The 22,351-nt window shown below is 35.2% G+C and overlaps 1 protein-coding gene across 6 annotated transcripts in view; it reads left to right on the top strand.

The window, feature by feature from the left end:
- Window positions 1-22,351, top strand: part of TNNI3K (TNNI3 interacting kinase) — a 307,291-nt gene that overhangs the window by 107,425 nt on the left and 177,515 nt on the right. For all 6 annotated transcript variants that reach the window (XM_047725511.1, XM_047725508.1, XM_047725509.1 and 3 more), the window contains exons 6-11: window positions 5,310-5,408; window positions 10,534-10,672; window positions 16,587-16,731; window positions 16,818-16,922; window positions 20,286-20,380; window positions 20,967-21,116. In XM_047725511.1, the coding sequence (XP_047581467.1) occupies window positions 5,310-5,408; window positions 10,534-10,672; window positions 16,587-16,731; window positions 16,818-16,922; window positions 20,286-20,380; window positions 20,967-21,116 (733 nt within the window). The remainder of the gene's footprint in view (window positions 1-5,309; window positions 5,409-10,533; window positions 10,673-16,586; window positions 16,732-16,817; window positions 16,923-20,285; window positions 20,381-20,966; window positions 21,117-22,351) is intronic.

Here is a 22,351-nt window from a genome sequence, read left to right as displayed (position 1 = left end):
AAATGATCAATATGGTGAAGTATTTGTAGGAACTTCTCATGAAGAACATGAGCTTGACCTTGAGACTGGTTATATGGCATGCAGAGAAAGAGAAAGGAGGTTTTCTAGGAAGAAAGAACAGAATATATAAATATATGTTTAAATACATATTTAAAATTGGAGAAAATTGGAGATACTCCACTTGGATCTTTTGAAGAGTCAACTGGTAAATAAAAAAATATCTGTAAAGTGTAATATATATAGTAATTCCTACTGTCAAAATAAGGAACTCTGATTCATTTTCTATGCTTATAAAACAACTACTTAATGGGAAGCACTTTTTGGTGCTTATCCTTTGGTCAATAAAAGGTACCTAGTTACCAGACTATATTTGAACACCATTCCTTTAATCATAATAATAATAATACTGACATACATGTCAGTTATACAAATCTAAACATAATACAGTTTATTTCCTTAAAGAATAAAGATTGGGACGCCTGGGTGGCTCAGTGCGTTAAAGCCTCTGCCTTAGGCTCAGGTCATGATCCCAGGGTCCTGGGATAGAGCCCCATAATGGGCTCTCTGCTCAGCAGGGAGTCTGCTTCTTCTTCTCTCTCTGCCTGCCTCTCTGCCTCCTTGTGATCTCTGTCAAATAAATAAATAAAATCTTTAAAAAAAAGAGTCTAGAGATTATAAAGATATCCTTTCTGTGATAACCTTTTTTCTACTCTACAATTTCACTAGTAGTTTTGTTAATATTTTCAAGGGAAAAAGGTCAAAACTATGTATTCTATCAAAAAATCTTAAGACAACAGATTTTATGACTTACAAAAATCTTAATGAGATAATGTGTACATGTACAACTCTAATCACAGTTCCTGGCATGGAGCAGGCACTGGGTTTGCAAAAGGTTAATTTAGTATACTCAACCAATGGATCGTTGAACACTACATCTTAAACTAATGATGTACTATTTGTTGGCTAATTGAATTTTAAAAATAAATAAATGATCAATAAATGTTTGTTGAATTGAATTATTTAAAATTTCTATCATATAATTGTGTCCTGATTGTTAATGTTTAATTCCCTTATAACTAATGGTGTGTGTGTGTGTGTGTGTGTGTATAATTTTTGCTAGAAATACAGTCCAATTCAACAATTATTTGGATGCCTATCATATACTTTGCAAAGCGGCAAATAATTCAGACTGTGACTTTATGAGGCTTCATATAGTAGAAAGAATGCTAGATTGCTTTACCAACTTTTTCAAGTTTTGGAGAAGGGAAGCATGGATTAAATGATAGATGTATGTTCCAGCCTAAATCTTAATACAAGTGTATTTGTCTTAGCTACATGACAGTCATATTTGTACATCACAATACATTATATTCCCATAGATTGCTTAGAGATACTTTCTCCATGATGACTCCAAAAGAAATAAAGATCAATAAATGCATTCTACTCATATAAATAACATATGACATTATTCAAATAATTCCAATGTACATTGCTCTCAATGGTTAAATATTTCCTTGAGTTTTAAGACAAACTAAATAAAGCCTACTGTTCAATAATGACTCTGTGGTTTCATTAAGACTTACATTTTTGACAGTTTCTCAGAAGGCCAACACTTCATAATTAATGCTCAGCCAAAAGATTGACTTTCCGAATGAGTGGGTAAGTGCAGATTTAGGAGGAAAAAAGTTTGCTTTGGACCATTTATTGAAGCCTAAGAGCCGTTATCTTTTAGAATCAAAGTAAGTTCTGGAACCATGCCTAAGAAATTGGCATTATATGTTAACATTTCAGAGTCCCTATTACAATAAAAATGCATGCTGTCTACTTTACTCTATGCTATATTTAAAATAAGAGAAATTGTAAAAAGCTTCATTTACTTGATCATTTGTGACCTTCTATAAAGGTTCCTAAGATTGAACTCCCAGGCATGTAAAGTCTAAGATACCAAGTGTTTTATATAAATGGCTCTGATATTCATTTCCAAGCTGGATCTATAGAGCTTCTACTGAAAGTTTCCTCTTAGTTAGTTCATTTACCTAAAGATTAGTGTTAATGAGATCAAGGTCACACAAGGGGCTTGATGGAAAATGTTTGAAGTCAAAGGGACCTAGATTTGAATTCCAGTTCTGCCTTTACTAGCTCTAGGAACTCAAATAATTTATCTAGCATGCTTGAGGCTCAGTTTCTTCACTTTTAAAATGGAGAAGTAGGTACTTATCTTTCTCACCTGTTTTGGGGTGAAACAGGACATTCCAATTACCATTTATGCACTGAGTGCAGGGCCTGACACGTAATATGCCCTCAATAAATGTTAATGGTGTTTTTAATTTTTTACTCGAAAATCAACTCACTATACACATATGTATTCTATGGATCACTTGTTAGCAATACTCAAAAACAGCAAAAATACTGTTCTGGGTGTGTACAGAAGCCTATACATCTGTATATATAGATATAGAGACAGACAGAGATAGAGATAGAGATAGAGATGATATAAATATATATAGATATATTGATATAGATATAGATGACATAGATATAAATATAGATTTTTTTTAAGATTTATTTATTTTAGAGAGAGGGAGAGAGAGACCATGCGTGTGTACACACAAAGGGGCAGGGGCAGAGGGAGAAGGAGAGAGAGAATCACAAACAGTCTCCCTACTGAATACAGAGCCCAAACTGGGGCTTGATTTCACAACCCTGAGATCATGACATGAGCCGAAATCAAGAGCCGACACAACCGATTGAGCCACTGAGGTTCCCCAAACCTGTTTATATTTTTGAAACCACCAGAAATTTCAGATGTCCTAAAAAGAATTCCTTATCTTTTTAAATCACTAGATTCTACTCCTGAAATTAATATTATACTCTATGTTAACCAACTTGAATTTAAAGAAGATCTCAGAGAAAATAATTTTTTTAAAAACAATTTTAAAAAATTAAGAAAAAAAATGTGTATCTTTCACTGAAAGAACATTTCCAGCTGCTTTCGATCAATCTAATGAAAATTCATGATCCTTTGATCTTGTAAATGACCTTCTTGGGTTGTTAGACAATATAAATGAAAAAAAGAGTAGCTACGTCCAAACTAGTTGAAAAGCCTATAACATTAAACTCAGTCATTCTATTACCTCTAACGCATTGTCACTGATTGTATTTTATCTTCTGATTTTTATTCACTATTAATCATCAAATCCATCAAAAACATAACTTTGATTATTTTTCCTATTTTATGTGGAGTTTCTTTGGTAAGAATTTCAAATATCTTGGAACTATAGATCTTGCTTTGTTAGTAGAAGTTTTTTCTCAAAACCATCAACTCAGTTTTATTGTGGCTCCAATATCAAGTGTGTTGAGCTTTAAATCACAACTTTATTCACAAGCTCTAAAAAGTCCCCTATTTTACTGCTGCTCATGAATGGTGTAAATATTTATTTAGGACAGTGATTTCATTTGAAAGACAGGAATAAAAATATGGATGAAATCACTCTCCAACATATTAAAATTTGGTATTTCTATTAATTTTTGTTTCAAAATGGAAGATATTTTCCTGGTAATACAAATCATGGTAAAAGTTATGAAATAGAAAAATGTGAAGTTCCTTTATAATCTCACCTTATATAGCTATTTACTATTAATGTTTTAGTATGTTTCCTTCCATTCTTTAAAATTATTAATGTATATACATACATATATACATAACTATTATATATGTGTGTGTGTATATATATATATATATATGAATGCATGTGCTTATTTAACTTAAAGGTATTTCATAGACCCCTTTCCGAGTTAATAAAAAAGTGATAGTTTTGAGAACATAATATTATTTCCACAAAGAACATTATATTTTTCTTTACTATTATAATGTTTCAATAAACTTCTTTGTACTTTTAAAAAAAAAAGAATTCCTTAACTTTGTATGACAATCAGTTGTAATGCTGATTGAATAAATTCTGAGAATAAGCATGCAAAACAACACAGTTTTAGCTCATACATGCTCAATAAATTGTGTGTTGATACATGAATAAATGGATGATTGATGAATAAACTATTTAAAACCATAGAGCACTCAGAAACAAAGCTTGAGGCAAGAGACTAAAGAATCTGTGCTGACACTGACTTGCTCCATAACTTTGAGAAATGTCTTACTTCCTCTCATTTTCAATTTCTTCCTTTTTCTCATTTCAGTTTCTTCATCTTTAAAAAAATAGGGGTTTGAAATGTAATGTCTGCCCATGGTCCCTCTCCAGTTCTGAAGGGCTATGATTCAAACAGGATAGGAAACTTTACTGAGGCAATTTGTTTATTTTAATAGAAGAGGTGTTGGAACATAAGTCGTTGAGCTTTTAGATCCTATCTTCCTGTGTTGTCTCCTAAGCTTAACAGACTTTTGAAAATTTTCCCAAATGTATATTATTTGACTACATGAAGAATAGATAATGCATTAAAATCCACAATAAAAAGGAGCACATCTGAAGGAAATGATTCCAACCAATTTTTCAGAAAGTGAGACTTAGAAATAGGTCTTTGGAAGGAGAAGAAATTTGAAGGGTTAGCCGATTTGTTACGATGCATAATTTTCAATGAAGATAATTGGCCAACAGCTCCTTGTGTTTTTCAGTTGCTCATTTATTCATTATTTCATTCATTCATTCATTCATTCACTCATCCACTCATTCATTCAACAAATGTTTATTGAATGATTGCTATTTGCATAGCAACAGGCCCCGTCAGGATTATAAAGATGAACCTGATGTTCTTTGTCCTTAAAGGATTTGTTCTTTAGTATGAATGAAAAAGCATGCATTTAATTATTCAGTTGTTATATATCGCATGAAAGAAAATTACATGAAATTTATGAAGAAGAAAGATAATTTCAGCAAGTCCACTGAAAGGGAAGGGAGGAAAATCAAAGAAATCTTGGAGGAGAAGGTATTTAGCTTGTGTTTAAATATCTGTAGTTCGGGCAAAAGATAATTCCTGGCTGAGGAAATGATGTAAACAAAGACTCAAAGGAGCAGGAAATGTAATTGAGTAATTGAGTATATGAAAGAGAGTAATGGGAAATTCATTTAAAAAGAATACTGTCAGATCCAGAAGGCATTTGAAACCCACACTAAGGGGTTTGGTCTTCATTTTCTAGACAAAAACAAGTCGTCAGAGGTTTCAGAGAAGGGAGATGAAAGAAAACGGCTTCAGGATGGTGACTTCTGAAGAAGCATTGTGCATGATGGTTGTAAAATGAATTTTGATAGGCAGATGCCCCAAATCAAGGTCTTAACTGAGCTTTGTTTCATGTCGAGGCTGCTGATGTCCTGCTGCAACAGGGAGCTAATGTCAATGTTCAAGATGCAGTTTTTTTCACTCCATTGCACATTGCAGCATACTATGGACATGAACAGGTAAGTCTGACAGTAGTATTCCCAAAGGCTGGGGGACCTTCCAAGCTTTTGTTGAGCTATCTGTTCTAGCCTCAAAGAAAGAATATTTAAGATATCATTTGAATTATTTTTGCCATACTCTCATCAGCTCCACCCTTGAGGAACTTACAGATCCTTAGAAATACTGCATCTGCCAAGTTACTCATTTTTACTGACTGTGTTAGTACCCAAGGGAGGCAGTGATGTAAATATATAATCCCAGGAATCAGTCAGCCTGAATTCGAAAAATTCCTAGCTTTGTGACCATGTGTAGGTTATGTCATTTCTCTGATCATCCGTTTCTTCATCTGCATAATAGAGAAAATATTAATAGTATCTAGCTCATAGGGTTGCTGATACGATGAGATATTAATTTAAAGTGTTTGGCAAATGCTCAATAACTGTTACTATGATGATGCTAGTGACAGTAACAATAAAATAAATCATGAACACTGTCCCAGCAGGTTTAAAAAAAAAAAAAATGTGTTTCAGAAACTGAGTTTCTTCTTTTCTACTGTCTTGGGATGTGGTAGACTGCAAATATGTTCAGGTTTTCATTTTCGGAACTTATGTATATCCTAAAAGGGACTTTGCAGGTGTGATCAAATTAAGAATCTTGAGTTGGAGAGATTATCCTGGAATCATCTGGGTGGACCTGATGTAATCACAAGGATCCTTATACTAGGGAGCAGGAAACAGATGTGACAGTAGAAGCGAGAAGTTAAAGTGATACAAGAAGGGGTCATGAGCCAAATGTAAGCAACTAAAATCCCTTTTGTGAAGATGGCTCCGAAAGCTAAGAAGGAAGCCCCTGTCCCTCCTCCAAAGCAAAGGCTTTGAAGACCAAGAAAGTGGTGCTGAAAGGCGTCCACAATCACAAAAAAAAAGATCCACACATCACCTACATTCTGACAACCCAAGACTCTGCATCTCGGAAGGCCGCCCAAATACCCTCGAAAGAGAGCCCCCAGGCGAAACTAGCCTGATCACTATACCATCATCAAGTTCCCCCTGACTACTGAGTCAGCCATGAAGAAAATAGGAGACAACAACACGCTTGTGTTCATTGTGGATGTCAAGGCCAACAAGCACCAGATGAAACAGGCTGTGATGAAGCTCTGTGACATTGACATGGCCAAGGTCAACACCTTGATCAGACCTGGTGGAAGGAAGAAGTCCTATGTTCGACTGGCCCCTAACTATGACGCTTTTGGTGTTGCCAACAAAATTGGGATCATCTAAACTGAGTCCAGCTGGCTAAATCTAAACAGTTTTTTTCATCACTAAAAAAGAAAAAAAAAAAAAAAAGGATGTATGCAACCTATAGAAGCTGAAAAAGTGAGGAAATGAAAGCCTCCAAAGAGACTGCAGCCTGCCAATTCCTTGATTTTAGATTTCTAACCTCCAGAGCTTTAAGAGAATAACCTGTGCTATTTGAATCCATTAATTTTGTGGCAATTTACAACAGTGGGAAACTAATACATGGAATAACCTAGACAATTATTTTTTTTAAATCACTATATGTGCTTTAAATATAATTTGATTTAAATACATAATTATTTATAAAATAATTAATTATCCAATATCAAGTGTGTTGTAATAAAGTAATACTATATAGAGAGAATGTTTTAACTGGAAAGTATGTCTTCATTCAATGAGTAGTTTTACTTGACCTTCACGACATCCTTAATAAGTTACAGTATGAGTAATCTCGTACCTTGGGATAAGCCTTTTATGTGGATTATCCTTTTTGGTAATTTTTCCAAAATCCTAAAATTAGTTGTTATTTGCATCTTCTTGTCAACGATATACATGAACTCACTTAGGTCAGGTGGCATGCCAGAGTCACACAGCTGGTTAGAAGAGTTTAAATATATATATTTAGGCCTGTCTGATCCCAAAGCCCAAAGTTATTTGTTGTACTTAAGAGCTGTGGTTCTTCTTCCATCAGTGAAACAAATCAAAAAGTCCAGGAAATTTGCTTAAATTCAAGGCCAGGTGCTCTAACTCCAAAGTCCATTGATTTTGTAAATTTGTAACAACTTTATTGAGATATACTTCATCAATTTAAATTGTACAACTCAGTGATTTTTAGTATATTCAAAGTGTACAACCATCACGACAATTAATTGAACAAAGTTATTACCCACAGAAGCAACCTTGTGCACATTAGCACTTCCAACTTCTTCCCCACCTCTCTCTTCTGCCTGAAGAAAATACTAATATACTTTACATTTCTATAGATTTACCTATCCTGGAGACCTCCTATACATAGAATCATGCAAATTATGGTCTTTTGTGACTGACTTCTTTCACTTAGCATAGTGTTTTTAAGTCTCATCAACTTTATAACATGTATCAGTACCTCCTTGCTTTTTAGTGTAGAGTACTACTTTGTTGTATGGATATGCCAGATTTTATTTATTCATTCATCAATTGATGGATGTGGATTTTTTTCCCCCACTTTTTAGCTATTTTGAATAATGCTGCCTTGAATATTCAGGTTTGTTTGTTTTTTTTTTTTAAATTCAAGTATAATTAACAGACACTGTTATGTTCTTTTCAGGTGTATGATATAATGATTCAACAATTCTATACATTTCTCAGTGCTTATCAAAATAAGTGTACTCTTACTCCCCTTTATCTATTTCACCCATTCCTTCCCTACCTCATGTACAAGTTTTGATATACACATCTTTTTGCATTTCTCTTGGGTACCTACCTCTAAGGGTGGAATTGATGTCTTATATGGTAACACCATGTTTAACATCTTATGGAATGGCCAAACTTTTCCAAAGAGGTAGATGCCTAATGATTTAAAAACCACATTATGTACAGAAAAAAAAAGCTTATGAACATACTCCCAGGACAAAGTCAGTCCATTGATTTTTAACCTTAACATATTGAAAGACAAAATTTTTATGTGCCACTTTCAAACATCACCATTTAGCTAGCCTTAAGAAAGCAAATAGAACCAAATAAAACAGAAATACACATGTAATTCGATAATTAAAACTTAACTGTTCTTTTGACATCCTTTTTTCATTCTTCCTCACTTTATATCTCTAGATCTCTAGTCTTACTCAAGTATGGAGTAAAATTATACCTTTTTGCCTTTGTAGAGGTCATGCCATTGCACTGCCTCAGGATTCCAAGTTAAAAAATCAAACTTACTTGTGTCCCTGTGCTCTTCTAGTCATTGTGCCTTTATTTCTTTGCTAGCTAGCATATGCTTGGACACTCTCAGACCCATGAAGCATGACCTATAGCTAGGAAAGATTTCTCATTTCATTTGATGTGCTGCTCAGAGTGCACTGGAGTGTACTGGAGAGCTGGGCACTGAAAATGCTTCAGAAAGTACAGGGTCGAAAAGCCCAGATGATGAAAAAATTCCATACTTTTCCGACTTTAGGCACAGACTGGATGTACACAATGCATGTTATTTGTAGAGTCATCCTCTTTGGTGATTAACCTCCTCACCCACCGAAACATAAAGAACTTCTATGCATGTTGGGTAGAGAGCTAAATTTGTTTACTTTCCCTGAATATATAGTCACAGTCTTATAAAATTATGCTAAAGTGTGGATGGCCTTTTTATGATAAGGGACTCACTTTCTGTGTGCGAAGCCAGCACATAAGTAATTTATGGATGCTATTGTCATTTGCTAAAATATGCTGACAGGAGAATGGTACATTCAATATATAAATGTGCCTAATGTTCCATGTTCCTTGCCATTTGTTTATTTACTTGTTTTTAAGTGAAAGAGTAGATGTTTTGTACCATGAGCAATATTTCCTAGCTATATAATAATAGTACTTAATAGACAATCGATTTCAAAGATAGTTTAAAGCTGTCCATTATAAAGTCACATAACAGAATTTATGGAGTCTTTGTAAGTGGAAATATCTGCTTAGGAATGCACAGCTCTTGAGACTAACTTTTACTGTTCCAATTTTTTCTGAATTAAGTATTGGCCTGCCCATTAGCTAACAAATAAATGGATAAAATATGCATGTTCCACATTGGTGCTACCACTTCTGCTAACATTTTATTGAGTGCCAGACACTTTTCTAAGTGTTTTACGTCTGGTAACTTATTTAATCCTTGTAACAACCCTATGAAGTGGAGCTATTGTGATTCCCATCCTAATAATGAAGAAACTGAAGTTTTGAAAGGTCAAATAATTTTTAAAGGTGATAAAAGCCTAACTTCAGGACCCTTGTTCTTTACCTACCATACTCAAGAGGAAGTTTCCCACATCCCACACTGCTAATTTTTGCCTAGAATTTCCACCAAATATGTACCATATAGTTGAGATGTTTGCTACCACATAGAAATTCAAAATAGTTTTAGAGTTTGAATTCACTTTTATGCTAACACCTCAGTGGTCATGAGGTCAGTTGAGGGTTCCTCCCATAAGAGTTACTTTGATGGCACAAATTCATTCTTACTTACCTCTCAGGATCATTGTATTGACTTTTGAAATAGCCAGAGGAGACAATGTCAAATTTAGAGAAATTATTTGGAAGGTTGTAAGTGAATAGGTAAATAATTTAAAGAAATCTTGTAAATTATCTGAAACAATCCCTGGAAGACTCCTAAGTTGTTTAATACTTCATCTTTCTCTCCCTTTGAATGTGGATCTCAGCTAATTGAGGAAGCTGCTGCAAGCAAGTGCATCTATCTCCCATTTACTCACAAATCCAGAAAAGAACCCAGAACTCCAGTAGCAAGATGACCATCTGTGTGACCCATTATGCATGGAGTTGCTGTGAAAATCAAGAAGCAAGTAAACACTGCTGGCTCTGGCCAGAAAAAGACTTTGGAAAAGATGGTTCAGGGAAGATTATGGGTGACTCTAGGGAGGATTATTTATGCACAATGAAGAACTAACCCTGAAATTGCTCTGGTTTTAGACTTCTTGTTAAGTGATGGAATAATAAATTCTTTGTTGCTTAGGCCAATCAAGTTAGGATTTTCTATTATTTTCTGGTAAAAATAATCTAAGACAAAGCTTTAATGATATGTCTTCTTCCATATTTTTTTTGAAAGTTTTGCATTATTGTTTGACTTTTGGTACTAATTTTAAATGAATGGATTCTTTAGGTAACTCGCCTTCTTTTGAAATTTGGTGCTGATGTAAATGTAAGTGGTGAAGTTGGAGACAGGCCCCTCCACCTAGCATCTGCAAAAGGATTCTTTAATATTGCAAAACTCTTGATGGAGGAAGGCAGCAAAGCAGATGGTAAGATTATATGTTTAGAAGACATTTGTTTTTTTTTTTTACTTTATGTGTATTTTTTATTTGCACTTTCCTTATTTATTAGAGAATACACTTAAAGCTGATTAATTGCACATACTAATTTATTCCATAAATTATAATTTATTATTTTAATGTAATAACTAAATCTATATGTCAATCATTTTATATACATTTTAGTTCAACTCTTAACATATTAGATGCTTCAATAAAAGTAAGTGGTTCCCTTAGATAAATCATTCTCATTTTGCTATTTTTCACTAATCCTTTTTTTAATTGAGGTAAAATTTCGTATGGCAAAATTCTCAAATCTTAAGTAAATGTTGACTTAAGTGAATATTTACTATCCATGGAAAACCACTCAGATCAAGATATTGAATATTTTCATATGGAAAATTGAACTCTGGAACGTTCATTTGTGCCCTCCTCTCAGTAAATATCTTTAACCTTAAAAGTTGATCAATATTCTGGCTTCTATTGCCATAGGTTAGTTTTTTCTGTTCTTGGAGTCCAGTACAATTTAGTATTTCCTTCTTTTGACTGATAGTATTATTTTAACTTTTATCCATGTTTTTGCACAAATCATAATTTGTCTTTTTTTATTAGTAAAGTTGGATGAATATTCAATTTGATTATCCATCATCCTCCCAATGAATGCTTGAATTGTTCTAGTGTTTGGCTTTTATGAATGTGTAGATGCCGGAAACATTCAATTCTTTTTTGTGAACATGTATACTAATCTCCCTTGGGGGGAATATGTGTATGTATGTGTGTGTGTGTGTGTGTGTGTGTGTGTGTATACACACAAATATATATATTTGCTATATGCATATGTTTTATTTTATAGGAAATTAGAAACAGTTTTCTTAAGTGTTTGTACTATTTTTACTCCCACAGCAATATATGAGAGTTCCAGTTGCTCCCTGTATCCTCCCCAATATTTGATATTACAATTATTTTTAGTGAAACAGCATTACAGTGTGATCAGGCTGAGGGAAAAAAAACGCTTTAAGACATACAGAAAGATTTTAGGATATGGTTAATAGAATAGAATTTCCCACAACTTTTAATTTTCTTAATTATAAGATGAATTTTGGAAAATCGATTAAAAGTAGAATGTTGAAAAAAGTTATTTCTTTCTCTTTCTTTTTCTCTTCCTTACAAACTTTATTTTCTGACACGAATTCATTCAGAGTTACATCTTGTCATTAAATTCTCTCAGGCACATCCAACATTCTTCCATTGACCCCCAAGAGACCTAATTAAAAACCCAGCTGTAAGAACTGCTGGCCTTTGCAGCAGAAACGATGCACATTTACAAAAGGACAAGGTTGTCAAAGCTCTCAACTGCCAGTGCCTTGGTCCAAAACTGAGATCAATATTCAGTTGATAAAACTAATCAACGTTTTCACCTACACATAAGGAAAATGTAAAGCCTTCCAGAGATACATATGGGAAGAGGCTTAGGCAGTTTCCATGTCGGAAAAAAGGGCCATTTTACTTTCTAAAGTTTGAGAGACATGGTTGGTGTCATTTTCTATGAGCCAATATGCAATAACTGAGGTATTTTTGTCTATAGCATTATCATAAATAACCTGTGTTGTCAGAATACAAGAAATACTATTCCTTAGACCTTGTTTAAGCAGTCTCTTTGATTTTGTTGGTTTAGAATAGGCAAAGGTACACCTGTATGAACCACTGAACACATGATTGTGTTTTTGAAACTGCCTCGCTCTTCCAGAGGGCCAGAAAGAGCCCACTTTTTTTCCTTTTATTATCGATGCCAACCTCCGCTTTTTATTCCTCTGTGCAACCCCAAAGCTCAGTGGTGTCAAAATGAGTATCATTGATCAGCATGTCTCCAGGATCAAAGTTCTCTTCTACAAAAGGCATTGAAATGTACACTGCACCTGTCTTCCCCCTACATGCCAGCATCATATGATGTAATTTTCAACCCTTTCTTTCTTATTCACACAAGCTTTACATGCTTTCTACTCAATCATTTAAAATATCAAGAGACAGCATGACTCAGAATTTTATGCATTTTTATTTCCTTCTAATACACACTTGATACTTAAGTCCCTTTTGTACTTCAACCAATTGCAAAGAATAAACCAGATTTGTTTTGCTACTGGACACCGTACTAGATTTATTATCAGCTAGTTCATTTATTCCAAGGTGTAGCTAAGCCTCCAGATGATTTATTTTAGATCTGACCCTTGCCTGTGGTAAATGGACATAGGAGGAAGAGTGAATTAATGACCCCAAAAGGGACACAATTCAAAATCTGGTATTTACAGTATGTCTCCATGGTAACAGAATGTCACAAATGAAAATAAATTCAGCCTACAAAATTAGCCAAAATGTAATTCTGAAAGCAACCTCTTCAGTTAAACATGTTTGGGAGGCTGACCTATTCAGTCACATATGTTTCAAGTCTCTAGTCTTCTTTGTACCACATAGAAAAATGAAAAAGGAGAAATGTAATGCTTATTGGATGAGATTGAAAAGGTCAAAATATTGCTGGACCCCATAAGAAGAAAGTAGTGATCAAGCCTTCATAACTTATCATTTTAATAAAGTTAAAAATGGAAAATTTTAAATTCAGGATTTATTAATTTTTTGTCATCTGACTAGTAAGTGCTACAGTTCCTTTTACATAGAACTGGATATATATAAAGTCACAAAAATTTCTAAGACTTAGCCAGGAAGAGGAAGTATTTTATTTCTAAAACTCTATCTTGTCAGAGCTACTACACAGATTTATTATTGAAAATGTATTTAAGACACACTTGGGAGTTGTTGTAGAAAGCTAATGGGAAGTACTTAACATTGCTGGGTTACTGTGGGAATTTTTACTTTATTTTTTTTTTAAGATTTTATTTATTTATTTGAGAGTGAGAGAAAGCAAAGAAGGGGGAGGATCAGAGAGAGACGCAGACTTCCCGCTGAGCAGGAGCCCTATGCGGTACTCGATCCCAGGACTCCAGGATCATGATGAGCTGAAGGCAGTTGCTTAACCAACTGGGCCACCCAGGTGCCCTACTTTATCTTTCAGATCAATAAACAGAGATAAGTAAATAGTATCCATCCACCCACCCATTCGCTTAATCTTTCTTTTAAAAGACATTACTGAACACAAACGCTCTTCAAAGCAGAGGGCTAGGCACTAAATACTCTCCTAAGAATGACTTAGATCTATTTCTTTGCTTGAAATTCTTCTTTATTTAACTCTCAGAAAATGTGAAATTAGAGCAAATAGAATACCATTCATACATTCAGTTTCCCTCAGATAAGATATAATAATATATACATTTTTTTGGTCACTACACATTAATCCAAGACAAATCTAAAGTAGAACACAATAGCTGAAGCAGAAATAGAGATGTGTATATATAAACTCTGTGTCTGATCCAGATCTCACCTGGCTTGTCCCTTCAGTTGATATTTATATCTTCTTTGATGAGAAGAATGTCTAGGCCACTGCAGGTAATTCACCAAGTAGATAATCTACTTTGAAGTTTATTGACTGGAGCAGAAAAAAATAATGTTGGGTGGGGCCAGGGAGAGCCAAAGGCAAACTATGAATTAATGGAAGATTGTGCTGCATTCTGCTTTACAATGTTCCCTCTGGACCTCAAGAACTCTTACGTGACCTCCAGTTGCCCCGGACTCCCTACTGTTCTAAAGCATTCACTCATAGTATTGACTTTCCCTAGCTTCCAACAGAATGTGAACAAAGGAGAAGTATCATAAAAAGAAAGATAATCAAAATAACCAGGAACATTCTTCTGAAGGAAGGATGTCCTTCTTAGCCACTCATTAATAAAAAAAGATTCAAAGATTTATTTTTCAATAACAGCCTTGGGAGGAGAAGTTTGGTGACTTTGTTAAAGATTTCCCTTTGGCTTAGATCTTGCAGGACAATAAAATAAAAATCATTGTCTACAAATATAGCAGTGACAAGGCCTGTGTTCATTAAATGTTAAGTGATGATTGTGACAACAGTAATAAAAAACTACTTGTGCAGTTTTCAAAATTAACTATTACCTTCCCTTTTTTCCTTTCCTAGATATCTCTTATTTTTCTTCAATTCTTTTGATTCTATGAATAATTTTTATTATAGATACATATAAGAATGAGAGTAAGTGGGTTTGTTAAGGACTGTTATTTTCTATTTTGAATTCTATTTTCTATACAGATTAACAAACTAATCAAATACAATAAATAACTATAGAGCAGATATTACAATTATTTTAGTTTTAAAAATTAAGCACTAAAGCATATCCAGTATTTAGCATCTTGGTGTTCAGTTATTACTTCTGGCCTAAAATTATTGAATATTCAATGAGATTACAGGTTATTTGAGGGTATAGATTCTATATATTTATAGCATATTGGCCTTGGCATTTAGCAGGTTTCTAGGAGGGAAATTAGTAGAAAAGAAGAATAGACACTTTCATAAAATGTCTAATATAAGGCAGGCACCATGCTAGGTACTTTCTGGTCACGATCTCCTTTAATCTTTTCAGCATCCCTGCAACAGTACTGTTATTATATCCATCGTAACTAATAATTAATCAGTATCTCCAACACTTAGCCAAGTGCTTGGCATACAGTGATCATTTTATACTTGTTGAGGAATGAGTATGTATCAATCAATTGTTCTTAATCTTTAAGCATTGGAAACTAACTCTTGCTAATTTAAGCACAAAAGGAATATATTAAAGGATATCAGTCAGAGCACAGAATCTTCCCCAGGACAGGATGGAAAGCCAGGTTTGGAATTCTCGCAGTGAGCATCAATGTCCATAATCACAGCCCAAAAGGAGTCATTTGAAGACACATTGCTACTGCTAGGCTCACACGCCTACACTTGTTCTTCTGGCACCAACCATGTAGGGCACTCAGTCTGTGAGTGGAATCACTACCACTGGAAGCTGGATGGAGCTACATTGCCAAGATAGATTAGGTTCCGCTTTTCTGTGTCATCAGCTCTGATGTCAGAGTCTGGCATCATGTGTTGATTGGAGGATCCCATAGATAAGTGTCCAAACCAGGGCACTGTTGAGAGTGAAGGGGTCACTATGAAAAACTTGCTAGGATAAAGCCTAAACTGGGAGATAGGGCCACTCTCTGCCAGTCCTGTGCTCTCACTGCAAAGGAGGCTTGGAGTGCATATTTTCAGTTCCTATGATTAAATATGGTCTTGGCCTCTAGTCAGTAGTCTCGGTATAGGGAATTCCCCAAGTGTCCAAAGGCATCATGAGGCTGGCTGAGCCAAGGAGAGGACAGATGCCCACTACTGAGGGAACAACTGGATGTTAAATAACTGTCTAAGGAAATTTAATTAATGAGGTCTGCCTCACTCTAGAGCTTGTCTTTTCATTACGCCATGCTGTTTATCCTGTAGTATAATTCTCAGTCAAGAGTACACTCCTAAATAATGTTGTAAACATACACAGTGCTAGGCCCCACCCTGACCTGTTGAACCAAAATATCTGGGAATGGTGCTTTAGCCAGGATCTGTAATTTTTTACATCTTACAGGAGAAAAAAAAAATCAATTTAGAAGGAGATCCTTGTGGAAATAAGGCCATGAGGATCTTTTGGACGCTTATTAGTTTCCTGAACTATTCCATTGTGCAAGGTAGATTTGATTAGATGCATTCCATAGAATTTACAGAAGCTAGAAGAAAGCCTGTTGAATGTGGCAATGGGCAATAGAACAGAATTATAACTTTTTAAATTGGTTGCACTTAATTTCCTTTATTATTATCATTAATTGCCAATTTCCAGGAGTCTCTCAGGCACTTAGAAAAGTTCCTGACGCCACACATGAGAAACCTGAGACACAGAGGACTCCAGATAACATCCTTTTCTTTTCTTGTTGATGACAGTGAATGCCCAGGACAATGAAGACCATGTCCCACTCCATTTCTGTTCTCGCTTTGGACACCATGATATAGTGAAGTTCCTGCTCCAGAGTGATAGCGAAGTTCAGCCACATGTTGTTAATATCTATGGAGATACCCCTTTGCACCTGTGAGTAATATAAACAGTTCCATGTGTCCTCCAGCTGGACCACATGTACCTTCTTACTATTATCAAGATATTTTATTTTACTCTAGGGCATGCTACAATGGCAAATTTGACGTTGCCAAGGAAATCATTCAAATATCAGGAACTGAAAGCCTGACTAAAGAAAACATCTTCAGTGAAACAGCTTTCCACAGGTAAAAGAATGTTTGAGTTCAATCGCCACTAAGGGTAGCTGGTACCCTTAGGCACCTGAAGTTGTGTACAAAAAGCGAGAATAGATAGTGACAGATGTTGCCATCAGAGAGCAAGAGCAGAGGGTGGGCAGAGGACAAGGAGTCCAGGCTAGATGCACGGAAGAAAAGGTAGAGGCAGATGCTGCAGTCAGTACAACAGATGGGGGCTGGAGCCAGATGCTGCATTCCTGGCAGGAGCCACAAAGACAGGGACTGATGTTGTCAAGGCAACAGGCGTATCAACATCTGTAAGCATATTGCTTCTATTCCACTTCACTCTGCAGAAAGCTGCCAAAAGGGGCAGTGCCGATAATCCTCCTCCGACAAGAATCTCATTACCAGAATTCATCAGCATCAAATGTGACACATTTTTCCTTACCACTTATACCTTATGTGTAAATGTATCTACCTATCTAAGACATCCATCTGTCAGCCTGTAAAAGCCTAGTCAGGGTGGCCACTGAGATACCTAAGAAGGCATTAACTCCTTTCTAGGAATGCATGAGAGTCCTTTACAGTGTGCTCTAGAGAAGGAGGGAAAAGGCTGTTAAAAATTCAGAACCATAGCTCCCTAAAATATCCAAAAGTAAGGCAGATGTCTTATAAAATTTGAAACCTCCATTTTTAACAATGAGTTACTATTTTGCGATAAAAATAAAAATATAGTACTTTGAATTTAATAAACCCTGACTATAAGATCATTTACCTACACGTTACAAATTTCTTGGCTAGTTTGCAACTTCTAAAAAATGTATTTGAGACTAATATGTTATTTACATAGTGTTTGTATTGTACTGGTGACTAATAGAAATGAGGAGACTTTTTTTTCATACTGAAGTAGTATTAAGCTTATGTTTCCTGATAAGGCATCAGTCTGCCCAATATGGCTTGCTTAGATGCTTGGATTTTTCTTATCAGAAAAAAAAAAAAAAAACAGCCAAAAGAAAACTACCATTTATGCAGTAGTGAACATATGCCAGATGATTTGCACCCATTATCTCATTTAGTCCTTATAACCATTTAATGAAGTAGGATTTATTATTCCTCTTTTGCAGATGAGAAACTGAGGCACAGAGAAGCTAAGTAACTTGCCAAAGAGTCTAGGACTAGGAAATCATTTATTAAATACCCACCTGATTCCAAATTCTGTGCTTTTTATATATCTTCATGTTCTAGTACCAAAATATTTTGTCTGTGTTCTACAAGCTCTGTAACAGAACAGATGCAAGAACTCTTTAGATCATGCTATCAGTCAAAATGGGTCAGTGGAATTTCTCCCCAAGGGGATAATTGGCAGAACTGATATAAATGGTTACTGGTGTCCTCTTTCCCCATTAGGTCATGCTTGTTAAGGCTGACACCTCAGGCTAGTTTTCAAATCATTTTGCTACTCTGTGCACATAAATTGGAACCAACTATAATCAAAGGATGATTGTCACCTCCAGAACAGTCTATACGACTAGTTTAGTGAAGTGAGTTGAAAGTATATATCCAGTCATTTTATTTTGTATAAGCCTGTGGCTACTAGGAATAACATATTAATATTTTTATTCTATTCATTTAAGCACATATTTATAAAAGAAACTCCTTTTACATTAGGAGTTCACTCTGGTTCTGAAATTTTTATGTAAAAGTTACAGTGCCTTGCACTCAATAGAAAACACTGAATACATTTCTGTTATCATTTTCATATATATATATATTCATGTACACATACATACACACATGTACACACACATATATGTGTGTGCATATATATGTATATGTATACATATATATATTCAGAACTCATCAATTCCTGTAAATGGTTGCTTTGAAAAGAATCAATGAGGCAGTTCCGACAATGGAACATTAAGAGTGTGGTGTTGTGGGTCCTACTTATAATGCAAATAGCTAATGGTGATATGATCTGTTGCACTGAGTGGTAGCTTTCTATTCACTCAATTATTTAAGAATGACTTATTAAGGACTTGCCTTGTGTTGACAGTGGTAGGAACATTAAGATGACACCGTCCCTTTCCTTCTTAAAACAACTCTGTTGTAAGGTATCAAGGTAATCAGAGACGTAGCCATTATCATAACACAATATGTTAAGTGCCATAAGTCTGAAATGACAAAGAAAGAGTAGAGATGGCAATGAACTCAGCCTTTGGCTCGTAAGACTTCATAGATGAAACAACAGTTCAGCTAGATGAATAATATATTTCTTTAAGGAAAATAATGACATTTTATTAAAGAAAAAAGATTGCCAAGGTCACCCCAAGAAGTGGAAATATTAAGACCCAATGAACTACCTCTTCTAGAACCAAATTTGGAAGGAAAAACACACTGTTTATCTGTATTGTTCTACAAAATTCAGTACTTCATTTCCAAAATACATGACACTGGTCATGTGTGAGTTTTTCCCACACCAAAAAATTCTTCAATTTTCTGTAAGTATGTGTCCTACAATTCAATTCAATTCTGATACCATTTACCAGGAGTTAGTATTAGATCCCACAAGCTAATGGCTCAGTCCCACAAACTGCCCCCTGACACTTCAGATGCCAATCACAAGTCCAGGTGTCACCTAAGTCTCTCAGGACCCTTCTGGATTCCCCCATTCAATGGTCCTGCAGAATGCCTAGGTCTTACTGTAGCTAAAAATGCATGAAAGTCTTGCAGTATTTTTCCTCCTTTTATGAAAAAGAATATCGTGGGAGATATTTAATAGTAAGATACTTGAAATTTTATACAACTTCTTATCTTGAAAGACCAGATTTGGGAATCTCAGGATTATATTGCTATATGTACTTATATTTTATCACTTCCTTCTCCTCTCTCATTTCCTCCTTCTCCCTACTTTGTCTTTCTAGCACTCTTATATACACACTAGCATCTGGAATTGCCTGGGTGAATCAGAGCTGTATCCATTTTTTAGGATTGCCATAACAAAATACAACAGACTGGATGGCTTGAACACCAGAAATTTATTTTCTCACAGTTCTGGAGACTAGAAGTCCAAGATCTTGATGTCAGCAGATTTGGTTTCTTCTGAGGCCTCTCTCCTAGGCTTATAAATAGCCACATTTTTATTTTGTCTTCACATGATTGTCCCTTTGTTTGTGTCATCTGTGTACTAATCTTCCCTTTTTATAAGGACAACAGTCATGGTGGAATAGGGCCCATCCTAATGATTCCATTTTAATTGAAATACTTCTTTAAATAGTACTCCTTTAAATACAGTCACATTGTGAAATTGTAAGAGGGCTTCAACACATTAATTTGTGGAGCACACAATTCAACTCATAACAGAAGTCTTTTCCTTTTGTTTTATTTTTGCAGTGCTTGTACCTATGGCAAGAGCATTGACCTGGTTAAATTTCTGCTTGATCAAAATGTCATAAGCATCAACCACCAAGGAAGGGATGGGCACACAGGTAAGACTTTGGTGAAACATCACTAGTTTTTGATACATATCAATGCTCAAGAATAGTGGTGAATAGAATAGATGACATTGTCAACCCTAATGAGGAAGGATGTTTTATTATTTTATCACTGACATCTTTTAGAATTGATGGTGCATGGTGACAATAAAAAGCAGACTGACTTTTGATCAGTTTCTTTATTGCAGTAAATTATCTACAGTTGATGCATCTATTATGGCCCATACCAGGAACAGACTGACCACACTGCCTGTTTTTCTTGCCGCTCAAGAAAAACACTGGCTTTGGGTCTTAGTTCTTATACAGAGATGCCAACATTTGTTCTTGGTAATTTCAGTGCATGTAGAAATACTAAAAATTGAGCTAAACATAAGGCAACCTATCTAGATCGACTAGAATAGGATACTTCTTTAGCTTAAAGTATGTTGTGTTTGCTCAATATAGAATTAATTCTTTATCAAAGACATCTATCTTTGCTTCGTATCTCTGGCAACAATGCTATGATATGGTAATACCTGTCTTTTGAAAATTTGGGTTCAGTTTTCCTCTTTTCTCCTTTCATACTTTCATTCTGTTATAGGATTGCACTCTGCTTGCTACCATGGTCACATTCGCCTGGTTCAATTCTTACTGGATAATGGAGCTGATATGAATCTGGTAGCTTGTGATCCCAGCAGATCTAGTGGTGAAAAAGATGAGCAGACATGTTTGATGTGGGCTTATGAAAAAGGTATATTTTTCATCATTGCCTCTCCATAATGATGCATTGAACTGTGTGCCTAGATTATGTCAATGCATTAATAATTATTTTACTTGTATGACTTATACACTCCCATTTCCTCTGCAGATTATACTTGAGTCTTTGGGAACTTGATTAAACAGTCAATAGACCACTACTAGGGAAGGCAACTCTAGGGCTGCAGATGAGCTGAAGGCATTCTTGATACTGGCACTTTGAAAATAGAATGAGTGGGGTGCTTGGGTGGCTCCGTGGGTTAAGGCCTCTGCCTTCAGCTCAGGTCATGATCCCAGGGTCCTGGGATCAAGCCCCGCATTGAGCCCCGCATCGGGCTCTCTGCTCGGTGGGGAGCCTGCTTCCCTTCCTCTCTCTGCCTGCCTCTCTGCCTACTTGTGATCTCGCTCTGTCAAATAAATAAATAAATAAAAAGAGAGAAAGAAAATAGAATGAGCTACAACAGTCCTAGGTAATAGAGAAACAAAATTGTGATATGTAATAATAGTTACTTTCTTAGTAGACATAAAGCTAGACTCTCTTACACAGGGGAATTTTCATGTGGATTCAAATTAAATAAATATGAAGAAAGGGAATATTTGTTACATCTGACCTTGCTAACAGTGCCTGAACTAGAAAAAGTTAGGGAACCCAATGATTAATGCCTATGTGTAAACTTACGTGAGCTCAAAGTAATGAAACTTTGGACTTTGATATAAGAACACCTGGGTTTAAATCAAGCTGTGTTCTTTGATCTTGGGCAAGTCATCTACCCTTGCTGAATTTCAGTTTCTTCTGAAAGAATGAGAATAATAGCATCTCCTACTTACAAGATTATAAAGATTAAATGAGATAATATATGCACATTGATTAGAACACTGGCTGGCACATGGTAAGTACTAATAATTGGTACTTAAGTACTGGTAACAGTGGTTATGGTAGTAGTTCAGAAATAGAGATGATCAATAATGAGGTCTACATTTTAAGGAGAGGAAACTGGAAATAATCAAAGGGGAAATAGCACTTTGTCATTGTTTTAAGATATAGTATACCTCATCATCAAGCTTTACATATATGCATAAGCTCCTATGGAGTTTAAGTTTTCAAGTGAAATGGAAAAGTATACATTGTCATTGAAATCAGAGGGTTACAAGTAAATACTGTAAAATATATCAAACTTTGCTGCCTGTCTGTTGCTGTCTTATTAGGATGTTTAAACTATCTAAAGAAGT

This window comes from Lutra lutra, chromosome 4 (genome assembly GCF_902655055.1).
Source record: "Lutra lutra chromosome 4, mLutLut1.2, whole genome shotgun sequence".
NCBI lineage: Eukaryota > Metazoa > Chordata > Mammalia > Carnivora > Mustelidae > Lutra > Lutra lutra.
This window is presented reverse-complemented; position numbering and strand designations above follow the sequence as displayed.